This window comes from Euprymna scolopes, chromosome 34, assembly GCF_053919585.1.
Source record: "Euprymna scolopes isolate OS-2025 chromosome 34, ASM5391958v1, whole genome shotgun sequence".
Classification (NCBI taxonomy): Eukaryota; Metazoa; Mollusca; class Cephalopoda; order Sepiida; family Sepiolidae; genus Euprymna; species Euprymna scolopes.
The window spans coordinates 5,079,185-5,099,184 of NC_136515.1; the positions used below are offsets into that span (position 1 = coordinate 5,079,185).

General features: G+C 35.0%; 1 protein-coding gene across 1 annotated transcript in view; it reads left to right on the forward strand.

Annotated features, from left to right (window-relative positions):
• The window catches only part of LOC145259100 (uncharacterized), a 34,989-nt gene that overhangs the window by 6,544 nt on the left and 8,445 nt on the right, over positions 1-20,000 (forward strand). Inside the window, exons 2-4 of the mRNA XM_080116754.1 lie at positions 6,006-6,580; positions 18,583-18,814; positions 19,815-19,913. Coding sequence (XP_079972880.1) covers positions 6,006-6,580; positions 18,583-18,814; positions 19,815-19,913 — 906 coding nt within the window. The remainder of the gene's footprint in view (positions 1-6,005; positions 6,581-18,582; positions 18,815-19,814; positions 19,914-20,000) is intronic.

The following is a 20,000-nucleotide window of genomic DNA, read 5'->3' on the forward strand; positions in this document are numbered from 1 at the left end:
TGTGGGAGAGAGGTTGCAGGGAAGAGAAAAGGGCATCCCCCACTAAACTACGAAGTCTATTTTGTACTCTGTCAAGGCAGGATAGGCTGTTTTTAGCAGCTCCTGCCCACATGTGGCAGCAGTACTCCATCCTTGGACGTACTTGGCTTTTATACAGATAGAGAATTGCATCAGTAGTGAGATATCTTCTGGAGCGGTAGAAGGATCCCACCATTTTCCCAGCGTCCCTAGCAACAGATTTGATGTACGTGTTCCATTTCAGATCAGGAGTAAAGGTCAAACCCAGAAGCTTGTCAAAACATGGAGCCTCCCCAAGACAGGAGCCATCCATTTCAATTGATGCCAGATGGGGATCAGAGCGTTGATGATGTAAAGATAGAAGCTTGGTTTTGGATGCATTAAAAGTGACCAGCCACCTCTTACCCCATTGAACCACGCGCTCAAGATCAGAGGAGAGAGAATTAGAGAGAACTTTGTCATTTACGGCCTTTGATATGTTGCCATAGATGGTCGTATCATCAGCATAGATGTCAACGAATGATTTAAGTATGTGCTTTGAGAGATCATTGATGTAGATCAGGAAGAGAGTTGGGCCCAGGATGGATCCCTAAGGGACTTCAGCATTAATACTGTGGGCCTCTGATTTCTGCCCATCAACCACTACTCTTATGAGCCTATCAGAGAGAAATGATTTAATGATTGAGAAAACATTTCCATTTATACCGTAGCTGGAAATCTTGCGAAGTAGGCTCTTATGCCATACCTTATCGAAGGCCTTCGATATGTCAAGAGCAATTGCCCTGAAAAGGAAACCTTTGTCAAGAGATTCACTAATCCTATGTGATATAACCCTTAGCACAGCTGCTGTAGATCTTGCAGAGCGGAAACCATATTGCATGTCACTAAGAAGGTTGTTTCTGTTGAGGTGGTTGACTACTTCTTTATTTAATATGGATTCCAACAACTTACTCATGACACATAGGAGACTTATTGGTCTGTACTGAGAGGGAGATGACTTTTCACTTGAATTCTTAAATACAGGGCATACTGATGAGGTTTTCCAGGGTGTTGGAAAGCACTTCTCCTTAAGGCAACGCTTAAACAGTTTTGTAAGTATGGGGGCAAGTTCTGGTTGTAGCTTTTTCAGCACTATAACTGGAATGTCGTCAGGGCCAGTTGCTTTACTGGAATCAAGGTTCTTGATTAGCTTGGCGACCTCATGCACAGATATTTGTATGTTGCATAGCGTGTTGTCTGTTATAGGAGGAAATACAGGGAGTTGATGGTCATTGTCGCATAGGGTAGAATTAGCTGCAAAGTTCTTGGCAAATAGTCTGCCCTTGTTTGATGCTGACGAGATGACCTCTGGTCCATTGATGATAGTTGGGATAGAATGCACGCTTCTATTCAAGATCCTGTTTGCTATTTGCCAGAACTGATGAAAACCAAGCTGCTGCTCAGCTACTTTGGATTTAACAGACTGAGCATACAACTCTCTTGCATGTTTTATTACTCTTTTACAGTGGTTGCTGGCAGTCCTGAAAATAGCTTTAGTCTCAGTACATCTATTACGTTGGTAGCTATGGAAAAAGTGATTTCTGTGCGCGATGGCAGCATCACATTCAGGGGAGAACCATGGCTGGCTGTTAGGTTTTTGTTGGAATTTTTTAGATGGTATGAATCGGTCTATGCATCAAGTTAACTCCAAAGTAATAAATGACTTCATGGCTAAAGCTGTGCCATTTAGCTTCTTTTTTTTTTTTTTTTAACTTTATCAAGAGAAATATATTATTTGCAAAAAAATATGTATAGAGATAAATAAGAAAATGCAATAATTATGGTTTTTATCTAAAAAAAACCTTAAGATTTAGAGGTTATTTGTCTCAGGCGTAAAGAAGATATAAAATAGCTTTGCAAAAAATAAACAACGAGATGTATGTCAACTCTCCAATGCCACCCATAGGCGAGTTGGCAGAATCTCGCCCAGAAAAAAAATCCACGAACCTGCCCAATTAGGGAAAAATAATTTGTAAATTTTGTATACTATTTTTGGGAAATAAATTGTAAATTTTGTATACTATTTTCTGGAAATAAATTGTAAATTTTGTGTACTATTTTGAAAAATAAATTATAAATTTTGTATACTATTTTCGGAAAATAAATTGTAAATTTTGTATACTATTTTTGGGAAATAAATTGTTAATTTTCTATACTATTTTCGGAAAAAAATTGTAAATTTTGTATACTATTTTTGGGAAATAAATTATAAATTTTCTATACTATTTTGAAAAATAAATTATAAATTTTGTATACTATTTTTGAAAAATAAATTATAAATTTTGTATACTATTTTCGGAAAATAAATTGTAAATTTTGTATACTATTTTTGGGAAATAAATTGTTAATTTTCTATACTATTTTCGGAAAAAAATTGTAAATTTTGTATACTATTTTTGGGAAATAAATTATAAATTTTCTATACTATTTTGAAAAATAAATTATAAATTTTGTATACTATTTTTGAAAAATTAATTATAAATTTTGTATACTATTTTTGAAAAATTAATTATAAATTTTGTATACTATTTTCGGAAATAAATTGTAAATTTTGTATACTATTTTTGGGAAATAAATTATAAATTTTGTATACTATTTTTGAAAAATTAATTATAAATTTTGTATACTATTTTCGGAAATAAATTGTAAATTTTGTATACTATTTTTGGGAAATAAATTATAAATTTTGTATACTATTTTCGGGAAATAAATTATAAATTTTGTATACTATTTTCGGAAATAAATTGTAAATTTCGTATACTATTTTTGGGAAATAAATTGTTAATTTTGTATACTATTTTTGGGAAATAAATTGTTAATTTTGTATACTATTTTTGAAAAATAAATTATAAATTTTCTATACTATTTTTGGGAAATAAATTGTAAATTTTGTATACTATTTTTGGGAAATAAATTGTAAATTTTGTATATTATTTTTGGGAAATAAATTGTAAATTTTGTATACTATTTTTGGGAAATAAATTGTAAATTTTTTATAATATTTTCAAAAAGAATTGTAAATTTTGTATACTATTTTCGGGAAATAAATTATAAATTTTGTATACTATTTTTGGGAAATAAATTGTAAATTTTGTATACAATTTTGAAAATAAATCGTAAATTTTCTATACTATTTTGAAAAATAAATTGTAAATTTTGTATACTATTTTTGAGAAATAAATTATAAATTTTGTATACTATTTTTGAGAAATAAATTATAAATTTTGTATACTATTTTTGAGAAATAAATTGTGAATTTTGTATACTATTTTTGAGAAATAAATTGTAAATTTGGTATTCTATTTTTGGGAAATAAATTGTAAATTTTGTATACAATTTTGAAAAATAAATTGTAAATTTTGTATACAATTTTGAAAAATAAATTGTGCATAATTCATATGTACACAACACTTAAAACACAGAAATAGCAGTAAAAATAAAATAAAATATGCATCAAGTGCGCTTGAAAGCCAAATCACAACGTAATATTAGGAAAATAAACAAATATTTTACTTGAAATTTATAACATAAATATATTTCGGAGGTATACTCCATCTTCAGTATGTTGTTTTCTTTCTTTTTTTTTTTTTTCTTTACAAACGGATATTTCTTTCTCCAACTTTACAACATGGAGAGAAAGAAGAAAAGAAAAAAAAGAAAGAAAACAACATACTGAAGATGGAGTATTTCTCCGAAATATATTTATGTTATAAATTTCAAACAAGTAAAATATTTGTTTATTTTCCTAATATTACGTTGTAATTTGGCTTTCAAGTGCACTTGATGCATATTTTATTTTATTCAAATTAAATCAACGTGTCTATATGGAATTCACACCCTTGAAGCAGTAAAAAATCTTTTTTCAGAATAAATTTTATTAATAAAATAAGAAATATGGAAAAAAAAAAAGTCAGTAAATTTTTCCAAAAAATAATCTTAGTAAGAAACTTCACAGAAAACGGAGACAAATTTAGAATACATTCAAGATTAACAATTTAAATGTAGAAAAAATTCTACGAATGAAATTTGTAAAGCCAAAGCATACATTTTATTAATCTAAAATATTTCTTTAGATTTTTTATAAAAACTTTTTTGAAACGAATATTTTAGAGTTTATTTAGATAGATAACATATTTAAAACAGTTTTTTGTCTGTTTTTTTTTTTTTTTTTTTTTTTTTTTTTTTTACAAAAGAGTCACTACTTATCAAGGCCCAGAGGCCACTCGAGGATAAGGGTTATTGAGTGTACATTGGTCAAAAGGACAGTAATCGTTAGTAGTGGAAATTTGGTAAATTGGATTACTTAAGGGGAACGGCTCATCAAGAACTTGTTTACATTGAACTTGAAGACAACCATACCTATTTGCAATGCCTCCCCACGGGACAGAGTTAGACACCAGGGTCGTTTTTTAACATGGAGAAAAGGTACTAAAATAAAAATTGTCTCAGTCGTGAAGGACTGCTCCTTCACCGAAAGGAGCAAGAAATGGAAGTGCAGCATCTGAAGAACAGATACTACACTTTGATCTTGGCCAAAAGAACCATATTGTAGTCAGTTGGAAAGCAGGAAAAATTTAGAATGCATTCAAGATTAACATGGAAAAATGTCGTAGAATATCAAAAGACTTGGATTCTTTCTGTTTTTTTTTTTCAGGATGAATTTTACCTTCTAAAAGGATTTTTCATAAAATATGGAAGAACAGATTATTTTCGTAAACAAGTTATAGATCCTACTTATGATGAAAATCATCAAAATTATTCGTTTGCCTGGCAATGAAACTGTGTACAATCTTGGCACTTGGTGCATGAGGACATCGAGAAGTGATGTATGTGGCGAAGGGTGTTAGGTAGGGGGTGTGTGGGGGGGATATCAACCATTGATGCATTTCAGAATACTTTCTGCATATTTATTGAGATTATCGGACTGTTGGTTGTTATAGTCACAATGTTTCAGCCATTTTGCCCTCCAGCCTTCATCAAGTGTTTTGCATCGAACTGGGGGACCGTTTGTTAGGAGTCTCGAACCCAACCCTTTATTATTATTACGGGGGTACCGTGTTCGGACTCCAGCTAGGCTCTGGGACATAGTTGCTGATTCTCTGTTTTGAATGTTACTTTTCACTGCCTTCGTTCAGGATTGAACTCAACACCTTTAACTGTAAACTTTGATACAACATCTAGGACCACTCGGCGATATGTTACTAGGACAAGTCTTAGTTGGTTTTTGTTAATGTTAAACCTCATCTCAAAAATACAGACAATTGCTACTTTCTGCGTACTCATAAAATGTTTTGAAGATATGAAAGCTTTTTAGACACTATAATAAAAACGCATTTTTAGACGCATAGGGGTAGACTCTATCCTTAAATTAGACTTGTGTGAGGAGAGAACAGCTGATCGCATGTACGGATGAGGGATGACAGGAGCTATGCATTTCTCAGTGATTGCCTTTATTCTAGAGGGCAAGAAAGAAAACAGCGGGTAATATTAAACGTTTATTGAGTGACCTTCCTTGAAAGAATGTAACTTAGGATATTACGATACAATAGGAGAATATTTCCCTAATTTTCTCCCCTGCAAAAAATGCTATTTTTGAGGAGTTGGAGTCAGAATCGGGAGAATTTTATCACCTCCGACTCCTCTGGTCCATAAATTGGCCTTGACTCCGACTCCGACTCCCCAGCCCTGTTTATTTTTATAATAAAATTATTTTGTTCGTTGAGATATTTTGTGAGCAGCAAAAACTTTTTTTTTGCAAAATGTTTTAATAATAATAAAGCAAAAGTGAACCAGTGCATATCTAATTATGTCTCATTTAATTTGTTCTCTGGTGTATATGAGTGAAGTGGGAGGACTTGCTGTATAGGGAGTCAATACTCTGTTACCTTTTTCTAAATGATATTAATAAAATATCAAATAATTAGGATAATGCTCTTTGTATATTACAGGCAGCAAAACTTCAGAAGGCTGAAAGCGAAAACTCTGAGCTACAAAGGAAAGTCGAGTATCAGGCAGATGCATTCGGAAAATCACAATCAGAAGTTATGCAGATTAGAATGGAAAACTCCGACCTAAAAAAGAAACTAGAGAAACTGACAAGTGATTTTGAAAAATCAGAATCAAAATTTAAGCAGGTTGAGATGGAAAATTCTGACCTAAAAAAGAAACTAGAGAAAGTGACAAGTGATTTTGAAAAATCAGAATCAAAATTTAAGCAGGATGAAATGGAAAATTCTGACCTAAAAAAGAAACTAGAGAAAATGACAAGTGATTTTAAAAAATCAGAATCAAAATTTGAGCAGACTAAAACGGAAAATTATGACCTGAAAAAGGAATTGAATCAATTTAAAATGTCAGAAGGACATTTTACAACAATACTTACGAAGCATAAGGAAGAAAAGGATTCACTTCAAGTGGAACTCGAAAAATATAAAGTTCAAGTTTCTGAATTGGAACAGAATTTAGAGCAGTCCAAGAAAGAAAATGACCAAATGTCATTAAGACTTAAGGAATCAGATGAAAGGTAAATTTTTTATTTTATATTTTTTGATGTATTGAAGCTCTTTAGATAAGTCAACCTGTCTCATTGCTGAATGTGCCTGTTCAATGGTCCTGCTGTTTTAACAGTGTCAGCAACCATAGCTCTCCAAATTGTAGAGCCATGGTAATCTTGAGAAGACAAGTAAAGATGGTAGTTTCTCATTGGTTTCCGTCTTGATTCTGGGCTGCATCTCCCCAGTGAGTTAAACGCACCCCCAGATACCAACCTGGAAATTTCTACAACTCGGAGCGGTACATACAGCACCTAGCCTTTTCCCAAATGATCACTCATCTGGTACTGGCCAGGTTCATCATTGCTTAACTTAAAAAGAGAGTCGCAAATCTGATAGGCCCTAAACTGGCATCTAAACTTCAGCCTCTGTCCCATCGTCGAAACGTTGCATCCCTCTGCCTGTTCTACAAGTATTATAATGGTGAATGCTCTGAAGAACTGCAAGCACTTGTGCCCTCACGACGTGAACACCCTCGACAGACCCGACAAGCTGCAAAATCCCACCCCCACACTGTAGAGATCTCTAGATGTAAAAGATCTTTCTACTCCAGTAGTTTCTTCCCCAGAACTGCTAGACTTTGGAATTCCATCCCACGTCACTGCTTCCCCAACTGTACTGACATGCATGAGTTCAAGTGCAACGTAAACCAACATCTCGCTGCCCTAATCCCTACATAGTACCCCAGTAAATGTTTCCCCATGATAGTAGCCCCCTACACCAAAGTGGCAATGTGCCTTGTTTGGGGTGAAAATGTAATAAAAAAAAAAAAAAAAAAAAAAACTTGGGGGGTCTGGTGAAAACCGATGTGTCGACATGATTGTGCCGTATATATCTTTTATATTACATAATTATAAATAATAGATAATATATACAGTAATAACAATAATAATTTCTTGAAATCACTTGTATTCTTATATATTCCAAGTGATTTAAAGAAATAAAAAGGTTTCTGATTTTTTTAGATGAGGATTGGTTATCCATATTATTTGGATTATTCAAACTACTGTTCTCATCTTGAGCGTTATTTTCACAGCATTTCGGTAGATGTAACCTCCAACCTTCATCAGGTATATCTTGTCGAACTCAAGAATTTAGAAGGAATCTGGATGGATGGAATTGCAAACGGAAGCCTTTATTTACTTCATGGGGGTAGCATGTTCTTGTTCCATCAACCACGACTGGATAAAGTTCCCAAGTAATTTGCAAATTGTATTTTTCGGTCGCCTACACTGAGAATTGAACCTTCAGGAGAATATCACTGTCTTCAGAAGGACAGAGATAGACACAAAATAGGTTTTAATGTGGAGGGCCCTCTAAATTGGAACAAAAATAAAAAATTGTCTCTGCCGAGAACAGAAAAGATAGCATATAGTAATACACTTTACTCTGAATTGACCAATTATATTATTTGGTAAAATTCAGTTGTAAAATTACACTCTTCTGAAGGTTGAAAGTTTAATCCTTAGTGCGGACGGCAACTCAAAATACAATAGCGAATTGCTTAGGATTTCTACCCAGTCATGGTTGATGGAACAAGAGCATGCTACTTTCTGTAGATTAAATAAACGGTTTCGTTCAAAATTCTGTGCAGATTTCTGAGTTTGGTAGAAAGATTCATAAGTTCAACAAGATACACCTGAAGAAGGTCAAAGGTTACATCAACCGAAATGTTATGAAAATGACACTCATGGCATGATTCCTTGTAATTCAGCATCCAAAGTTTGTCTTTGTTGCTAAATTTTATCGGTCTTGTTCGTAGAGTCATTTAGAGATGAAGGAGTGTTTAGCATTGGAAGAGAGTCACCGGAACACATGCTCGTATTTTATAGATCTAAGGGGAGATAACTCTGCCTGTTTCCAGTTTTTCCAAGGGGCGTAATTGTCACCTTTACAAGTATCTACTGCTGTTTAGGTTATTACTAACCTGGGTGCCCGGCGTTGCCCGAGTGTTTGTAGATGTGTGTTGAGCAAAAAAAAAAAAAAAAGGTTGTAGTAGGCAGGCAGGCTCGAACCTGTGACGTGAAGGCAGAAAAGAAAGTGGAGGTGTGTGTAAGGGTGTTGGTTGAGCAACAAAAAAAAGGAAAATTGCGAGCGCAAAAAAAAAAAAAAAAAAAGAAGAAGTGGTAGTAGACAGGCAGGCTCGAACCCTACCGCGAAAGAGGAGAAGAAAGTGGGGAAAAAAATATGTGATGCGTTTGCTGTTGCACTCATCGCCAAAACGGAAGTGATGCAGGTTTCAAAAATATCAGTGAAAAAAGCCCCCTCCCTGTAGAAAAGTGCCCAGTTGAGGGTGAAGGAATTAATGTTTTTGGCCAATTTTTCAATATTTGTCGTCCAAAGGGTCGAGCTTCAAAATGATACCAATCTCGTGAAAATCCATCGCCTCTGTCACAAGTTTTAGGTAGACATACATACATACACTTGTGCCCGATATTATTCATACCCCTCGGATCTTTGAGATTTCTATAAGAATATTGCTCAAACCAGAAGGTAGACAATATTAAAGGGATTTCAAACAATAAATCAAGCATAAGCATTTAATTTAAACTCAACAAATAAATAAATTATGCAAGTTTGAAACATTATACAAAGAAAAACAATAATGGCACTAGTTCAAAATTATTCATACCTCTCTTACTAATAGTCAATAGCATGCCCTTTATTCTTAATAACTGCCTGTAATCGTTTTGGATATTTATCAACAAGGTTTTTACAAGCATCAACACTGATTTTTGACCATTCTTCAATGCAGTAGTTCTCCAAATCCCTCAAATTTCTAGGTTTCCGCTTTTTAACCTCAGTTTTCAATATGTGCCAGAGGTTTTCGATAGGGTTCAGGTCGGGACTCTGGCTAGGCCATTCCAAAACATTAATTTGATTATCCTCAGACCATTTCTTGACTATTTTGGCAGTATGTTTTGGATTATTATCCTGTTGAAGGACCCAGTTTGGTCCTAAATGGAGCTTCTCCGCATCCTGTCTAATGTTTTTTCTGGAGTATCTCCAAATATTGCTCCTTCTTCATGGTTCCATCTATCTTGACCAAACTACCTGGACCACTAGCCGAAAAGGAGCCCCAAAACATTAGGCTACCGCCACCATGTTTCACCGTGGGTATGGTGTTCTTTGGGTTGTAAGCTTTTCCTTTCTTCCTCCAAACGTAAGAAGCATCCATATGGCCAAACAATTCAATTTTTGTTTCGGCAGTCCACAAAATACTTGAGAAAACGAACTCTGGAGAATTCACATGGGTCCTAGCAAACTTTAGACGTGCTGCAAGGTGTTTTCCGGTGTGCAATGGAGTCCTTCTTGGTCTTCTTCCTTTCAGACCATTTTCATGCAGAGTCCTTTGCAATGTTTGCCTTGATATTTTTATGCCAGAAGACTCCAGATTTTCTAAAATGTCCTTAGTAGTGGTGGTTGGATTTGCATTAACACTTCTTACAATATTCCTGGTGGCTCTAGCAGACAGTTTCCTTTTCCTTCCTCTACCAATGAAGTTGTTTGTTGTGTGGTGGCTCTGGAATTTTTTGATGATGCTCTGTACTGTTGCTGTAGGGACCTCAAATTTCTTGGAAATTGACTTGTAACCTAAACCACCCTTATGTGAATTCACAATTTTAGTCCTAAGATCATTACTAAGCTCTTTTTTCTTCCCCATTCTAATAATTTTTATTCTTTTATTGGTTTTCAGTTGATATCCCCCCCATCCGATTTTGTTTTATATCATAAGTTGCTTAAAACGTGATTAGTTAAAGTTCAGAATAAAATCACGCTTTCTCTTAACGGTTAATTTAAAAAAAAAAAAAAAATCTTCTGAACGCTATTAAAAGTTAAATTCTTCACTAGTTTGGAGACGGAATGCGTTGTTGTGATAAGTGATTTTTTTCTCTACTAATTCGCACTTTTTATTTTAAGATTCAAATATTAATAACTACATTTTATTTCAGTATTTAATTTATGTATTTCTGTTGTATTAAATGCTAGCTTCTTTTTTTTTTTTTTTTTTTTTTTTCTCGTCCATAAATGTTTATCTACCAAGTTGATCTTAAATATTGTATAATCAATCCATTATATTATCATTTTCAGTCCCCCACCCCTAATTTCTGGCTCCCATCTTATCTCGCAATTACTTATAACGTCACCAACTAACTTCGGAAGAACCCCCCCCCCCCATCCGATTTTGTTTTATATCATAAGTTGCTTAAAACGTGATTAGTTAAAGTTCAGAATAAAATCACGCTTTCTCTTAACGGTTAATTTAAAAAAAAAAAAAAATCTTCTGAACGCTATTAAAAGTTAAATTCTTCACTAGTTTGGAGACGGAATGCGTTGTTGTGATAAGTGATTTTTTTCTCTACTAATTCGCACTTTTTATTTTAAGATTCAAATATTAATAACTACATTTTATTTCAGTATTTAATTTATGTATTTCTGTTGTATTAAATGCTAGCTTTTTTTTTTTTTTTTTTTCCTCGTCCATAAATGTTTATTTATCTACCGAGTTGATTGCAAAAATAGATTACCTAATTGTACTCATTTTTAGTTCGTGGGAGGGGAATCTATCACCATACTTTCCCTTAAACAGGTCCGTTGGACTTTTATTAAGTACAATACTTAATAGTTATTTTATTTTTTTTTTTTTTTAATGGAGAGTAGAAAACGCATTGTGGATGCGTTATCGGCAGCTCCTGTTACTCTCGCTTCTTCTTATTTGTCCCTCAGTCCTCATTTTTTAAATGAGTGATTTTTCTGACAAAGGGAGAAGAAAAAGCTGTTTTCTAGGTTGGCAGTATTTTTGCGCGAACAGTTGGCAGAGTTGGTGGAAATTTTCTGTTTCTATGTCTATCCTTGTAGCCATGTCACTAGTAAGGGTGCTGGAGGTAAACGTTTTGTCTGGGCTGACGTTATCCGCCTGATAGTCAGGGACCCGAACCTTGGATTAACCACTAAGGAGGCTGTCCTATCAGCAGGTGCAAAGTACTGGGGCTGCTGTATTGCCATTTGGTGAATGGAATCTGGACCATGCAGTAGCTTCTGGTGGGGCCTCTCGATGCCATACTAGTGGGTAATTGTTACGGCTTTACCTTATCATGTGGTACAAAAAAAAAAAAAAAAATTCTTCGTTTCTTTTTCTCTCTTAGTTTCCCCTCTCTGCCCTGCTCTAAGTAAATCTGTCGACCTAGTCCACAAATTCCAAAATTTCATCATGACAAGTTTCAAGAAAAAATACACGATTAAACCCGGTTCTCCAACTTCCAACGTAGACCCCTACTACCATGTCTCCTTCTCCAACATCAGGGGTCTACGTTCTAACCTTCCAGAGGTTGAAACCCAATTACAGGAGACTAAACCAGACCTTTTATTTTTAAGTGAAACTGGCATTGGACAGGCTATTTCCCTAGATGAGTTTGCAATTACAGGATACTCTAACTTAACTTCTAAATCTGACCCCCAAGATCGCCATGGGCATGGAATATGTGCCTATATTAAAGATAGCTTTCCATGTGGGAGGGACATCTCCAGGGAAGATCCTAACTTACCCTATATGTGCTTCCGGGTTGCTTTAGCTCACACTACTGCATTTATATTTACTCTCTATCGCCCCCACAACAGCGGAGTTACTATCTTTCAAAGCATATCTGAGAAAATTGACCAAGTCCTTTCTACTTATCCTTCAGCTAACATTCACGTATGTGGTGACTTCAATGTTCACAACGTCGAATGGTTGACCCACTCAAACAAGACCGATGATGAGGGGAGGTTCTGTCATGATTTCTCCATTGCCTATGACCTCACTCAGATTGTTCAGGAACCTACCCGTGTGCCCGATAATGACGGCCAGTATGCGAGCCTACTAGACCTTTTTCTCACAACTTGCCCTGAACTATGTTCAGTTTCTGTTCTGTCGCCTCTTGGATCTTCCGACCACTCTGTTGTATCAATTAAGATAAAAATGAAATGTAATAAGTCCCCAGACGTACCACTTCATCGTACAGTATATCGATACACTAAGGCTGACTGGGATAGCTTCCGTACATTTATATCTGATCTACCTCTGCATTCCATGTTTAAAAAGGATGTGTCCTCTATAGTATTAGACCTAACTGAATGGTTAATTGTAGGTATTGACCATTTCATACCCTCTAAAAAGTTTCAGCAAAAACCTAACAGCCAGCCATGGTTCTCTCCAGAATGTGCTGCTGCCATTGCGCACAGAAATCACTTTTTCCACTGCTTCAAACGTAATAGATGTATGGAAACTAAAGCCGTTTTCAGGACTGCCAGCAACCATTGTAAGAAAGTAATAAGGAACGCAAGAGAGTTGTATGCTCAATCTGTTAAGTCCAAAGTAGCTGAGCAGCGGCTTGGTTCCCACCAGTTTTGGCAAATAGCAAACAGAATCCTGAACAGAAGCGTGTGCTCCATCCCAACTATTATCAATGGACCTGAGGTAATCTCGTCAGCATCAGACAAAGCCAAACTCTTTGTCAAGAACTTTGCAGCTAATTCTACCCTTTGCGACCAAGACCGCCAACCCCCAATATTTCCTCCTGTATCAGAAAACACGCTATGTGATATACGTATATCTGTACGTGATGTTGCCAAGCTAATCAAAAACCTTGATTCCAGTAAAGCAACTGGCCCTGATGGTATTCCAATTATAGTACTCAAAAAACTTCAACCTGAACTAGCGCCCATACTTACAAAACTGTTTAAACGTTGTCTTAAGGAGAATAGTTTCCCATCTCCCTGGAAAATCTCATCAGTATGCCCTGTATTTTCAGTACAGGCCAATAAGTCTCCTGTGCGTCATGAGTAAGTTGCTAGAATCTGTGTTAAATACAGAAGTAATCAAACATCTCAACAAAAATAACCTTCTTAGTGACACTCAATATGGTTTCCGTTCTGCTAGATCTACAGCAGATGTCCTTACAGTTATATCGCATAGGATTAGCAAATCTCTCGACGGTGGCAATCTTTCTAGGGCAATTGCTCTTGACATATCTAAAGCCTTTGATAGGGTATGGCATAAAGGTTTACTTCATAAGATCGCTAGCTATGGTATAGCTGGAAAAGTCTTCTCAATTATTAAATCATTTCTTTCTGATAGGTTCATAAGAGTAGTAGTTGAGGGGCAAAAATCAGAAGCTCTCAGTATTAATGCCGGTGTCCCTCAGGGATCCATCCTGGGCCCAACTCTTTTCCTGATCTACATTAATGATCTTCCAAATCATATCCTTACATCATTTGTAGACATTTATGCTGACGACACTACCATTTATGGTACCACATCTAAGACAGTAAACGAGCAAGTACTCTCCAATTCTCTCTCCTCTGATCTTGAGCACGTAGTACAATGGGGAAAGGAGTGGCTGGTTACTTTTAATGCATCTAAAACCAAGCTTCTCTCTTTACATCATCAACATTTTAATCCACATTTGTCATCAATTGAAATGAATGGCTCTCGTCTTCAGGAGGCCTCAAGTTTTGACAAGCTTCTGGGCTTGACCATTACTCCTGATCTTAAATGGAACACGTATATCAAATCTGTTGCCAAGGCCGCTGGAAAAATGGTGGGATCTTTCTATCGATCCAGTAGATATCTCACTGCTGATGCTATTCTCTATCTATATAAGAGCCAGGTACGTCCAAGGATGGAATACTGTTGCCACATCTGGGCAGGAGCTGCTAGAAAGGACTTGTCCTGCCTTGATAGAGTTCAAAATAGACTTCGTAGCCTCGTAGGAGATGTCCTTTTCTCCTCCTTACAACCTCTATCTCACAGAAGAGATGTTGCGAGTTTGTCTCTGATGTATCGTTATTTTCATGGAAAGTGTTCAACTGAGCTTCAATCTATGGTCCCCCCTCGCCAAACTTTCACAAGAAACACTCGTCTAGCTGTAAACACTATCAATAATTTCACCCACTCTTTATCTGTGCCTAAACCTAAACATAGATTCCATGAACAAAGCTTCTTTCTTAGAACTGCACGCCTGTGGAATTGTCTTCCGTTTTCCTGCTTTCCGGCTGACTACAATATGGTTGTGTTCAAGTCTAAGGTAAATAAGTTCTTGATGAGCCGTTCCATATAAGTTATTAAATTTACCAAATTTTCATTACTAATGATTACTATATTGACCAACTTCTACTGTACACTCTTTAACCCTTATCCTTGAGTGGCCTCTGGGCCTTGATAATGTGGTGATGCCTTTGTAAAAAAAAAAAAAAAAAAAAAAATATCATTTTAATTTCTGAAAAATGCAAAAAACGAAATGAAATTAATCAAAGGTTGTATAAAAGCATTCAAAATAAGAATCAAACAGGAAACAAACAGTCAGAAACTCGATTAATACTGAAAAAATAAGGGGGTATGATTATTTTTGAACATTGCAGATTTTATAAATAGCTGTATATTTCTTTTATTACAAGTATCCCGAGATTTTAAAATGACGAAAATGATCAGAAGAGGTTTATTAAGAATATGTATCAATATGGACGTAAACAATAAATTCTTACAAAGTTACACCTAATAAACTCAATTTTCAAAGGGGGGTATGAATAATATCGGGCACAAGTGTACATACATTTAAACAGACAGGTGAGATTTATATTATAGACTAGCGGAGGTACCCGGCGTTGTGTAGGTGTTTGTAGGTGTGTGTGTTGGAGGGGAGGGGGGTAGCTCCAAACCCTGTGTTAAACTTCTTTTAAAAAAATCAGTAAAATAAAAATAAAAAAATAGCGAACATGATGTATAAAGAAGAAAAAGTAAAATAAAAAAAAACTTGTTTAAAAAATCGGAAAAAAAATAAAAACTTGTTTAAAAAATCGGAAAAAAAATTTAAAAAACTTGTTTAAAAAATCGGTAAAACAAAATAAAAATAGCGAACATGATGTAAAAAGAAGAAAAAGTAAAATAAAAAAAACTTGTTTAAACAATCGGAAAAAAAAAAAAACTTGTTTAAAAAATTGGAAAAAATTTTTTAAAAAACTTGTTTAAAAAATCGGAAGAAAAAAAACTTGTTTAAAAAATCGGAAAAAAAATAAAAAAAACTTGTTTAAAATATCGGAAAAAATTTTTTAAAAAAACTTGTTTAAAAAATCGGAAAAAATTTTTTTAAAAAAACTTGTTTAAAAAATCGGAAAAAAAATTAAAAAAACTTGTTTAAAAAATCGGAAAAAAATTTTTTAAAAACTTTTTAAAAAATCGGAAAAAAAATTAAAAAATGGTAAGTAGGTAGGATCGAACCCGGGACGTTGAGGCGAAAAACTTGAAAACTTACCGCTCGCCCACGAAAGGAAAATAACTAAAAACAATTTTATTTTAATGTTTATAAACGCCCAAGTGGTAGGTGCACTGCGAATTTAATTAGGTCAAAGGAAATTAAATTCCGCACTTAATTTTAACTGCGGGATAGTTCTTTTGGATTTGTTTTTTACCCAACTTTGTCTGGTTTTGTTTCCCCAATGTGTTGGAGAAAACCAGCTCCCCTTTATTAGGGGAGTGTTCAAATGAAATCAATTGTCTGATATGAAATTAAGTGAGAAATTTTTTTCGGAAATCTTCAGTCCAAAACGGATATGTACGATATAACTTCTTTTTTTTTTTTTTTTTTTTTTTTATATTTTCATTTTTTAATGTCTTGATTAAAGTGTATAAGTACCAAAATTTCTAATACAGATCATGTTTGCTTTTTTTTAAATTTTTGTTTTACTTATTTTTCCTATGTATTTAATTTCTTCGAGACTTTTCACGTATCTACGATAGGCCGCATGTTTGACATGCCTGTTCTAGATAGTCCTATAGGGTCCACCCTACCAGTCCTTGTCTCCTATCTTTCGAGTGAAGTAAGTTTATTACTTACTGCTTTAGATGCCTTGATCAGGGAATGCAGCTAGTGTTGCCAAGGCAATTTTTAAAAGGCCAGATTGCACCTTCTTTAAAAGTGCTAGCTTAACTTTCTTCACTTTCTGACCTCGTATCATATTTTCCTGCAGTGCAAAGAAAGTTCATACTGCAATTTTTCGCAGTTATGGTCTCAGAATAATGACATATACTTCTGGAGCCTACTTTTGTTGATATATTTTTTTGTTAATTATTCCAGTGTGTTTATCTGGATTATTACTGATCTTCAAGGTCACAATCAGACTGTATAGTTAACAATAAAAATGACCACAACATAAATAAAAATACAAAACTTATTATTCGTCCCCCGACAACGGAGAGATTGGACCTAGTAATTCACTTCCGTTTGTCTGTTCATTTGTTCACACTTTTCTCAATAAACATGCCTTGAATTTTTTTTTTAAATTTTGCACAAACATTAATCATGGTGAAAGTAAATTTTTGCCAGAACGGATTTTCCGGGATAACTCTGGTTGTCCCCCCCCCTGCCCCCCCCCATGCTTCCGTTCAGGTTTGAAAGACAAAGGATACCCCTTAGGGGCAGTAGCGCGTGTAATTTAGAGGTAAGGGTTGCCCAATCGCCAACCCACCTCTCCTGAATCGACACTGTTTGAGTCCAGTGGCAAGAAGAAGACCAGGATGATTGGAAACAATGCCGAGATAAGCGGAGAGCACATACAGTACATGAAAGTCCCAAATGATCACCCATTTAGTATTGACCAGATTCAACGTTGCTTAACTTCGGTGATCCGGTGGGAACCGGTGTGTCAACGTGATTATGCCGTACTACCAGGGGACCATTATAGGGGTAAAATTGCCCCCAAATCATTCATCCATTTATTTGTTGGCACTTTTCTTAATAACCATGCTTTGGATTTTTTTAAAAATTTTGCACAAACATTAGTCATGGTGAAAGTAAGTCATTTGCTTGTGGAGGGAAACCCTGCATGTGTTAACGAGCATCTCTCCCTCCCTCTCTGGCTTTCTTACTCTTTCTATTTTCTCTCTCTCTGTCTCTATAAGAGAATAGAGAGGGGGAGAGAGAGAGAGAGAGAGAGAGGTGAGTAAACGTGGAGGTAGACACGTTTACCAGAACCAAAGGTCAGCTGACCAAATTACGTATGTGTGACGTGGTTGGCTAGATCTGTGAGATTTGATTTGAGCTTTGAAGAAGACGGACGTTTTCCGTGGTCTCCCCCCTCTTAACTGGGGAGGGGGGGAGATGAACGCTGACGTGTGTGAAGAAGAACTAACACAAGCCGATTTCACTTCCACTTCTGCAGAACCTCTGGGGAAAGTGAAATAAAAAACTATAAAACCATTTCATCGTCTTGGAGTGATAAATCTTCGTCAAACAGGTATCAAGTCTCCCTCCAGGATGAGAAATTGCCAGATGGTTCAACAGCGAGAACAGAGGTAGGTTCAGAAATTACATGTCACACACACGATTCCCTTTATGATAATCAAACACACAACCATTTATATTAGAGACAATCATACGCACACGGAATCTTTGATGTTATACAGTGTATACACCCAAACGTAAAAAGTGCCCCTAAATGAAGAAATCTATATAACATATTCAAATGTAACGAAAGCTCAATTTGGTACCCCTCAAGGATAACATCGATGATAAGACATGCTCGGCTTTTTTTTTTCTTTTTGGAAGTGCGATTATCACGATAGCCTAACAATAAGAAGCTTGGGTTTAAGATATTCAGATCCAAGGTTCAAATTGCTCAACTAGTGATACAGCTTCATCATGCTAATAAATGTTAAGTGTTAAACAAAACTTACAACGGGGTGTTCCAATTGAAATGCCTCCTATTTTTTATTCTGCCTGAATGGATCAGTAGGGATTGCAAATTACATTGTCATGATGACTGAACTTATGCATTCATGACCTGAAAGTTTCATCTCTCTGTTGCAGATATTGACGGTGTGAGACTCTAAGAAAGCAACCCCTGTCATGGGCGTGCGTCAAAAGCAGAGATTTATTATACTTTTGTTGCCGCTGTGTTCAAAATACTCTTTTTCAATTGACAATTTTCTTTTTAACAGGTTAGATTCTTGGGAAAAGGTCGCACAAACAGGAGCAACTCAACAAAATGGTAAAAACGCGATAGAAGCTGAAATAAACGAAGATGGAGATTGCGCAAATGTTCATCAGGATATTATTGATTTAATGGATAATTGGTTCCAGACAAGTTATTCTGATATATTTACAATGGCAATAGAAAACAGGTCTATGGAAAAATCCATGGTGGAAGAAATTCTATTCTACACATTATGGGTAAGTTCTAATTGTGTGAAATGTGAAAGGGTTCTGCTTGATGGCTATTACAATGCTGTTATGGAAACGGTCTACATATTAAAATAAATAACGACGACAATATTGAAGGGATTGCAATAATTTTCAATTATGCATATTTATTTCTGAACATAGCGTGTTGCACAAGACGGTAGATATGTGAGTTTTACAAATCTTTTGGAGAAAATATTTCTTCATTATTGGGGATAGGAAGCGTAGACAGGTCTCAAACGTTATTACATTCTGTGTTTGTGTCAGTGCCAGATGTTATGCGTTAAATTTGTGTGTCAGTCTATCAACATTTTGTCATCAACATCTTTCATCGTTTTCTGGCATGGTTACCGATCAGCCGGAAGATGAAGACGGCGTGATAAGCCAATCAATAATCAGTCGTGAGCAGATGATAAATTTGATGGCAATAGAAAACAGGTCTATGAAAAAATCCACGGTGGAAGATATTCTATTCTACACATTATGGGTAAGTTCTAGTGGAGATTTGGTATCTGTCTGCTTCAAACCGAAACGTTGTTTCCCTAAGATTTACTCCTATCTATATCTAAATACGATAGCATGTGCGTTATTTTGTGTGTCATGCTTACATCTTTTTTCTTCTGAGTGACTGTTGTTTAATTGTTATGACCTTTCATTTCTTGCTAGAAATAATTTTTACCAAGAATTCTTCATAAATTTTGGTTTCCATTTAAATTATAGCTGATAGCACTCAAGTCATCTATTTTTTTTTTATAAATAATTTTACCAGCTAGAAAATGAAGACGAAATGATAAGCCAATCAATAATCAGTTGTGAGCAGACGATAAATTTGATGATGAATAGATTCAAGTTCATTCAAACTAGAAAGAAACAAATATTTTTTCTTTTATTTTTTGTTAAAGTCGAAAAAAAAGGATGTTAGCTGACGATAACCAAACATTCTTGTGTTTTCCGTTATCCATTATTTTTTTTGTTGTCTTTTTCTTAACAGAAAATTTACACAAACTCCCGTGATGCTGTGATGCTGCAGCTTAATAAACTGCGAAAGGGACTTTATTATCCATATTCTAGTGAATCAATTGTTCCTGATGTAAGTAAATTATATATTTGTTCTACAAAACTAATATTAGATATCCAATGGTATTATTAATATTAGATATCCAATGGTATTATTAAT